This window comes from Anguilla rostrata, chromosome 6, assembly GCF_018555375.3.
Source record: "Anguilla rostrata isolate EN2019 chromosome 6, ASM1855537v3, whole genome shotgun sequence".
Taxonomy (NCBI): Eukaryota; Metazoa; Chordata; class Actinopteri; order Anguilliformes; family Anguillidae; genus Anguilla; species Anguilla rostrata.
In genome coordinates this window covers 1653224-1661936 of record NC_057938.1, presented here as the reverse complement: position 1 = coordinate 1661936, position 8713 = coordinate 1653224, and the positions used below count along the sequence as shown (strand labels likewise).

The window sequence follows — 8713 nt, the reverse complement described above, 5'->3', positions numbered from 1 at the left end:
AATATCGCAACATTAGGCGATTCTCACTGACTTGGAACACGACTTCCATAAATGCACATTACGTTATCGCTGAAAAATTCTGTGCGAGTGACGTTATTCGGTAGCCAAATTGTGACTCGAGATTCTTCTGGTACTACACATCTCGCGCCCGGGGTGGGAAGGCAGGAAACTCCCCTGAACTGAGGAATTAGGGACTTTCTGTCCATATAAGGGCTTTTCGATATCAATCAACTTTACTGGGAAAAAAAGGAAGGAGGAGCTTAAGACCAATGAACGAAGTTTTGGTGGTGGGAAAAAAAATCGAAAAGGAAGTAGTTTACCGCAGGAGCCGATCGCTTGGGTGTCAGTTATACCATTAAGAAAATACGAGCGCGCTGCGTTCATTTAACTGCGGAGAAGAACACGCGCCAGAGTGGTCAGCCAGCCTCAGAACAATGTCCGGCACGCAATTTAACAAAGGACCGACCTACGGCTTGTCTGCCGAAGTCAGAAGCAAAGTAAGTTTCTGAACATTTATGTGAATTTAAAATAGAACATTTAGGGGACTAAGCAAATCAAAATAGAAATTGCATAATGTCTTAGATTATGGCTAAGTAACGTAACCTAAATGACACTGTTTGCGAGTTTGCAAGTCGCGCATCTTGCCTTCTACATAGTTATCACATTGTCATGTTTTAAGGCTTATGTTTTTACGATCAAAAAGTGCTACTGCTGTCATTTTTATTAGAATGGTCTACTGTTCAGGCTGCGGTTTTATGTATAGTTGCGCAGGCTATATATTAATTAATTGCTAAAACTTTGATGCAACACGGTAAAAAATTAACTCATTTTTGGAATTGGGGGCGTCGCCCATTCGTTTGGATGTAGAAGGGGACTCAGTGGTCATCGTCCCGGTGAATCGCTTAAGAAGGTCAAAAGTCCTTATCTTTATCTTTAAATTTGATCGATATCCAATGTTTTAGATTACGCAAAGGCTAATTGGGTTGAACCATTAATTCCTCGACTCCTGCGTACTGGTGTCTGGGGGGCAGGGAAGGGGGGTTGGGGGGTGCAGGCAGCGGAGGTATGGAGCCTGGTATTCGGGGGCCGGGCGGGGGTTTCTTGAGAAACAATATTTCTTTTTAAACTGTTACGTAATTTAGCCTATGATTTCTGTCTCTGTTGTTAATTTATTCATTCTAGGAAAATAAAATCAATGCCATCTCTATTAATAAAAAAGGGTTCATGCCCCTGTTTAGTTTTCTTAAATTCATAAGTATAGTTTAATATGTGTTTCGCTCCTTTTGGTGCTGTGGATTATCTGTGAATTAATCTTTAGAGTTGATTGAGCTTCAGTGTAAACAGGTGGAGCTCTTGTGCATACAGGTAAAGCTTCAGGGTAGACAGGTTCAGGGTAAACAGGTGAAGCTTCAGGTAGACTCTATATTCCAGGGTCCACAGGAGGAGCTTCAGGGAGGACAGGTTTGGGGTCCACAGGAGGAGCTTCAGCGTTGACCAGTAGATAGACAGAGCTCCGTTGTCAGTTCACCTGACCCCTAGGTATGGCAAGATCAGCTGATTTGTAGAAGACTCGGCAGAAATAGAGAGATCTACCTCCACTGAAAAATGATCGAACTTACAGTAAGACAAACTAAGACATTCACGACGGTGGGTGTGTCATAGTGAGGGGGAAAGATGTAAAATGTAAATCTACAGGCTCTGAACAGGAAGATGGAGCGAGGGTGTGGTCATTGGATGTCTGGGATTAAAGAAGGTTGCAGGTGACCGATTAGTACCTGTAGCTCCTGAATTCAATGTTTCGATGTCGTTTGCCAGTTCATGCGAGTCTGTAAAATAATCCTCAGACAGACGTCAGTACAGGACCCTGTCCGTGTTGACATGATGTGTGAACTCCACCCCCCTCACCCCCCACCACGCCCCCAAAGTACAACACCCCAAATATTGTCCCGGTTCCACAAAATACCCACACAAACCCAGAAGTATATTTACAAATTACCTTCCTTTTGTTGAAAAGCTTTGAAGACAGTGCTTTAAAAAAAAAAAAAAAAACATTATTACCCTTTTTTAATCAGATAACTATTTTCCTCTCAAGGCCTCTAGTGTCTCGTGTCTCTTTGACTGTGGGGGGGGGGTGGGGGGGGCTTGTCTGGTCCTTCTGTGCAACCGGAGTTATAGTCAGCGCACTTGCCTACTATTGAGTATACTAGTGGCATACGAGTTGTATACGACTTGTGTACTCAACAGTGGGCGAGTGTGCTGACTCAGTCACCGCCTACGTCTGTAGGACATAAGCTGGGCCCCGCCTGTGGGCATAGGTGTGGGTCCTTTGGGGGAAAACCCCAAAATGTTTGACCCTCTCTTCACGGGGTGGGAACGCGCGGCCGGACAGCGCTAGCGCCCATCAGCGAGGCTCTTTCCGACTTTCTGACGAGACGCGGAACAGAATCTCTGACTCGCTGAGGGTTAACTCTGGTGACCTGGTCAAATTCCAGAAGGGTACTCCCAAATCTGCCGGTCTTATCAGCCATTTTACAGCTGGCTGGTGACGCAAGGCCCTATTTACACAGCCCCTCCTCATCGTCAGTGTTCGTAAGTTAAAATTACAGATGAAGATCTGGGTAAATTTTAGACCATTATCTGCGAATTTACCTGGGCTAAATCACAAGTTAAATATTTGTTCTTAGTTGCTTCATTTTGAGTAAGTGTTTATCATAAATAACAAGAAATCAGTATTTTTGTTTGAACATTTTTTTTCTAGATGGTGGGCTGCTGTTCGGAGAAGGTTAATGTCTGAATGTTGCTGGAGGACAGCCGTGCTTAACCAATCAGATTGGGGCTGTTTACAGTTTGTAAATCTGTTTACAGTTTGGAAACAAGACCTTCTTCCTTTTACGCGTTGGATTGGGGTGTGCGGAGGCTGGGGGTGGGGGGGGGGGGGGGGGGGGGGGTTGCCCAGTCTGCTCGAGGAAATTCCATGTGACTTCCTGTGAGCCTACGATAGCTGCATGGTGAGTTACCATGGGAACAAGAAACAGTGACCCTCTGGCTGTAGCAACAGCGTTTTGCACATCGACCTGATTGGGTGTCGATCCACCCCCCTGAGTCTCCTCACTGGTTCACCTTGTCCGAACAGCAGAAGGTGTGTGTTTGTGTGTGTGTGTGTGTGTGTGTGTGTGTGTGGAGGGGGGGGTGGGGGGGCACACCACACCCCAAAACATGGAATTTTAATGTAATTTAAAAAATGTTTTACGAGGCGTAAAGTGATGTGTGTACCAGACATTCCTCAAGTTCCCTGTTCCTTCCTGCTATAAGTAAACTGAAAAAGGGCTCTGTCACTCTGAATTCCTGGCTGTGCTAAGACAAAAGAGCCCCCCCCCCCCAAACTCCACCCCACTCCCCCCCCCAGCCTGAGTGGCTCATGCGGGACGCCCAGCGTTTATTTAAGCCCCCACCCCGGTTATTTAAGCCCCCACCCCGGCTGGATCCGTCTCCGTTCAGGAACATTCCAGAACTTTCTCTCCTCCATCGCATGATTTATGGGGCTCGGGGAAGACTGTTGTCAGGGCCCCCACCGCTGCCCTAACCCCCACCCTCGAACCAAGACCCCAGGCTCCCAGAACACATTGTTCTCCATGTTAGCCATTTCGGGTCCGCTCTGTAGCTGTAACACTGCGTATGGTGCAGAGTGTAGTGTCCTCTGCAGAGGGGGTTGGGTTGGGTTCGGGGGGGAATGAACGGCAGATGGTATTTCCTGTCAAAGACAACGATAAAATATTTAGTTTAGACACCTTCTGTGAATGTGCTTGGATTTTGGGGGGATTCTTCTATTTTTTTTTTTTCCTTTGACAAACTGCAGATTTTTTTGGTGAAATTTTCTTTTACAAAATTTCTGAACTCCCGATAAGCCTCCAACCTCATGTGATTCTCAAAAAGAAAAGAAAAAAAAAGAAAAAAAAGAAAGAATGCAGAGAAAGTCTCTTAATTCGGCCCTTTTGGAAATGCCTTCTCATATGGGGAAAAAGGTTTAATTCTTAACAGATGTTCCAGGGTTCTTTGCTCTCATTTCTTCTGGTGCCAAAGCATTTGTGGTGAACTGGTGGTGGAACTAGCATTCCACACTCTGCGTGTTTGTTAATGCAGTCGGGTAAATGGCTGTTTTCATATCCTGGGACTGTTCGTAGCATGGCTGTCAGTCGGCGTGGACGCCTCCGGTTTGGCGTATGAATTTGCGACGTGTGAATTTGGCGTCTCCTGTGCATCAGGCCTCCTGTGCGTTCAGGTGTGCGGCTGACAGCGATGGGCGGGGCTGCTGCAGGTAAAATGCCCCCTCACACTTGGCCGTGAAGACAGCCCCCCTGTGTTTCCACGGCGCACAGCTTTGAAAGCTGCGTGTTGCGTGGTGCTTCTTCTTCTGCAGTCGTTCTTGCATCCTTTGGAACTCTTTTTGGAACTGGGTGGCATTGTGTGCTTATGTGTGCGCGTGTGTGTGTGTGTTTGAGTGTCTATTGTGCTCAGTGCACTGAGAATCCTTTTATATTTTAATTTGTTTAGATTTGGGTGTGTCATTTTCAAAACTATAATTATCGTTTTTAGAAACAGAAAAGGAAACAAAAAAAACAAAAAACAAGTGAGTTCCTGAGAGAACCCACCTGACTGTTATGCACAAAGCTGACGGTTTACTGTACACAGTGTTCAGTTGTGGGAACGACTGGTTCAGATGCTGCTGGCTGCTTGTGTGTTCGTGGGAAGAGTGTGTGCAGTGAGTGCTGGAGAGCTGCTGTAGAGCCTGTAATGAGCCTCCAGTTTAGACTGGATCAGACCAGTACCTGCCCACCTGCGTCTCTGTGCTGCGTCAGCCAGGCCCCCTCCTGTCAAACCTCCCCCCCCCCCCACCACCCTCCACTTCCTGTGCCAGAGAGGGCGTGCAGGATGTTCTTGTTTCCTGAAGAGGAAGTGGCCCCCGGTGTGACTGGGGCGGCCCGGTTCCGGTGCTGCCGGACCTTCTCCCCGCAGAGACCGGGCAGGTCGCAGAACTTTCGCTGCTTCTGACGTTTTCAACGCTCCGAGCGACAGTAACCTGCGTGGCGGGCCCTGGCCTGCGGCGGGTCGCCATCGCCCCAGGACTGAGCCCGCCCAAAATTAGCTGCACACTGTGCATTGCTAATGGGGATCCTAAATACATAAATAAATAAATTCATTACTATAACTGTGTTATCACTGCTCTGTAAGTGTGTATAACTGCGTCACGGTTCATCAGAGCGGTTCCTCGCAGTCACGCCCCCGTGCGCCATTTATCCCCGCCGTGTTCCGCAGATCGCTCAGAAGTACGACGCGCGGCGGGAGGAGGAGCTTCGGCTGTGGATCGAGGAGGTGACGGGCAGCGCCGTCGGCGAGGACTTCCAGAAGGGGCTGAAGAACGGGACCATCCTCTGCGAGTGAGAGCGACTCCGCGTCCCTCCGTTTAGCGACGAGCCGTTTATCCGTCGCGCGTCTTTTCATCGCATGCGTACATAAATAATACAATCTTTGTGTGTGTTCGGCTGTTATTCGCTAGTACAATGACTGGCAGCCAACGGTGTAACTAGTTCGAATATTGGGGGGGGGGGGCTGCAACCCTCTGCATGCCCCCCCTGGAAGAATATTTTTCAAAAGAACAGCTGTGAAAAAAAACAAACACAAAAACAAAAACAAAAAAAACATTTTCTTCTATTTCCACATCACCTCTCTCAAGAGTTAAATGGCAGCAGTGAGGCTCCATGAAACTCAAATGGGTGGACCCATCATGTGGCGTCTTTGACACTGACTTTAACCAGTCATCACGTGTAGCAGTGCCCCGACGGGGAGAGAGCGGATTTGAACCCGCAGCCTTCACATGCTGAACTGCTGGCCGTGCGGCTGCTCCCCACAGCCGGGCTGTTCTCTGCGTGGTTGACCGTAGTGAGGACCTCAGCTGACCACACCCCTCTCTGTTTGGCCCCACAGGCTCATCAACAAGCTGCAGCCGGGATCGGTGAGGAAGATCAGCCGTTCCTCCCAAAACTGGCACCAGGTGAAGCGGTCGCACCCCGGGGCTGGGGGGTTGGGGGCTGGGGGGCTGGGTGGCTGGGGGGCTGGGGGGCTGGAGGGCCCTTGATGTTGCTGTTGATGTTGATGTTGATGCTACTGCTGCTGTTGATGTTGCTGTTGTTGTTGCTGTTGTTGCTGTTGCTGTTGTTGTTGCTGTTGCTGTTTTGCTGCTGCTGCTGTTGCTGCTGTTGCTGCTGTTGCTATTATTGCTGTTATACTCTCTCTCTTGCTGTCTCTCTCATGCCTGACTTTGCCTTTCTGACCTCAGCTGGAGAACCTGTCCAACTTCATCAAAGCCATCACAGCCTACGGGCTCAAGCCCCACGACATCTTCGAGGCCAACGACCTGTTCGAGAGCGGGAACATGACACAAGTGCAGACCACCCTTCTGGCTCTCGCCGGCATGGTACGGCCCCCAGAACACGTACACTACACGGCCAAAATGTGTGGACACATCCAACATCCCATCCAAAATTATGGACATTAATATGGAGTTGGTCCACCCATTGCTGCTAGAACTACCTCCACTCTTCTGGGAAGGCTTTATGCTAGATGTTGACACATTGCTGCAGGGATTTGCTGCCATTAAGCCAGGAGAGCATTAGTGAGCAGTTGGCTTTCCAGTTGATCCCTAAGATGTTGGATGGAGTTAAGGTCAGGTCTCTGTGCAGGCCAGACAAGTTCTACCACACTGTGGTGTCTAGTATACGGCTGAGATTTCGCTGAACTGCGGTGTGGTTTTTGCATCTCCAGAGAGGTGATCCGCTGTATTTTTTGCCCCCAGGCAAAGACCAAGGGCCTGCAGTCCTGTGTGGACATCGGGGTGAAGTACGCCGACCGGCAGGAGCGATCATTCAACGAGGAGAAGATGAAGGCTGGACAGTGTGTCATTGGGCTGCAGGTCAGGAGGGGCGGGGCTACAGAGTGGGGAGGGGCATCGGGCTACAGGTCAGGAGAGGGCGGGGCTACAGAGGGGGGAGGGGCATCAGGCTGCAGGTCAGGAGAGGGCGGGGCTACAGAGGGGGGAGGGGCATCAGGCTGCAGGTCAGGAGAGGGCGGGGCTACAGAGGGGGGAGGGGCATCAGGCTGCAGGTCAGAAGAGGGTGGGGTTACAGAGGGGGGAGGGGCATCAGGCTGCAGGTCAGAAGAGGGTGGGGTTACAGAGGAGGGAGGGGCATCGGGCTGCAGGGTTGGGGCTGCTCTCCGTTGAGTGTGGAAGTGCTGGTGAGTGCTCTGTTCTGACTCCTCTCTCTCTCTCTGTCTCTCTCTCTCTCCCCCCCTCACCCCTCTCTCTCTCCCCCACCCCCCATCTCTCTCCAGATGGGCACTAATAAGTGTGCCAGCCAGGCTGGTATGAATGCTTATGGCACCAGGAGGCACCTGTATGACCCCAAAGCCCACATCCTCCCCCCCATGGACAACTCCACCATCAGCCTGCAGATGGGCACCAACAAGGGTGCCAGCCAGGTGAGTCCTGTGGCTCCGCCCCCCTCAAAACTACCTGGCACACTCAACACAGCAAACCCTACAGTCATCACCACCCTCGACACTCAACACCTCTACCTACACTCAACACCTCCCCCCCACACCCAGCACAGCTGCTGAAACGCTGCCTCCTCTCCCGCAGGCTGGCATGACTGCCCCGGGGACCCGCCGTGCCATCTACGACCAGAAGCTGGGCACCGACAAGTGCGACAACAGCACCATGTCCCTGCAGATGGGCTACGCGCAGGGAGCCAATCAGAGCGGCCAGAACTTCGGCCTGGGTCGCCAGATCTACAACTCCAAGTACTGCCCCAGGAGCGAGGAGGAGCAGGAGCTCAACGGGGCGGAGTCAGGCGGCCTCGTCCTGGAACAGTACCGGGACGACGGTTACCAGGGTTACCAGGATGACGAACAGCAGGCGTACCCGGGGAACGGGCACCAGGAGCATCCGTATGAAGAGAACCCTGAGCACTGCCACGAGCAGGACCCAGAGTACCACGGGGATGAGAACCTGGGGTACCACGACAACCAGAACCAGGATTATGAGGAGGTGGAACCGCAAGAGGACCGGGAACAAGAACCGGAACCGGAACCGGAACCCGAACAAGAACAGGAACAGGGGCTGGAACAGGGGCTGGAACAGGGGCTGGAACAGGAAGTGGAAGAGGGGCTGGAACGGGAACAGGAGCCGGACCAGGAACCTGATGGAAACACCGAAGAGGACAAAGATGACTAGAGTCAGCCCGCCTCTCGCTTCAAATAAGATTTCTTCCTTCTGGTTTTATTTTGTATAATTGATGGAGTGCCCCCGAAAGAATGATGACCAAAAAAAAAAAAAGAACCAAACAGGAAATCTTTCTCCCATACCCTCTGCCTTGTTTTATTTGATTATTTTTTTGCACACAAGAAACTGTGATGAGAATATTTCTCTCCTCCAGATGGCTGCACAGATGAAAACAAGCCAATCAGAGCCTCTGAATGTCCAGACAGCGGCAGACTCACAGAAATATACCTCTCCTTAATGCTGGACCACACGCTGCTTTTCAAGGATTCAATCTGAAGGAAGCGACCGACTGCACACACATCAGCTGTCAGTCATGCTGCAGACTTATTTATGCATTGCATGCTATTGGAAGCTTATGCATATGTAATCCTACCCTAC

The 8713-nt window shown here is 50.6% G+C and overlaps 1 protein-coding gene across 1 annotated transcript; it reads left to right on the top strand.

The window, feature by feature from the left end:
• Positions 1 to 275: 275 nt before the first annotated feature.
• LOC135258131 (calponin-2-like) lies at positions 276 to 8448 on the top strand. Its single transcript, XM_064341397.1, has 7 exons — positions 276 to 497; positions 5314 to 5435; positions 5983 to 6049; positions 6335 to 6472; positions 6851 to 6967; positions 7387 to 7533; positions 7694 to 8448. The coding sequence occupies exons 1-7, from the start codon at positions 435 to 437 to the stop codon at positions 8285 to 8287; spliced, it is 1248 nt and encodes a 415-aa protein (XP_064197467.1). The 5' UTR covers positions 276 to 434; the 3' UTR covers positions 8288 to 8448.
• The last annotated feature ends 265 nt before the right edge of the window (positions 8449 to 8713 follow it).

Coding starts and splice junctions, on each gene's coding strand:
- LOC135258131 (XM_064341397.1), top strand. CDS start 435: ATGTCCGGCACGCAATTTAACAAAGGACCGACCTACGGCTTGTCTGCC. Junction 6,050..6,334: donor CCTCCCAAAACTGGCACCAG/GTGAAGCGGTCG, acceptor TTCTGACCTCAG/CTGGAGAACCTGTCCAACTT. Junction 7,534..7,693: donor CCAACAAGGGTGCCAGCCAG/GTGAGTCCTGTG, acceptor CCTCTCCCGCAG/GCTGGCATGACTGCCCCGGG.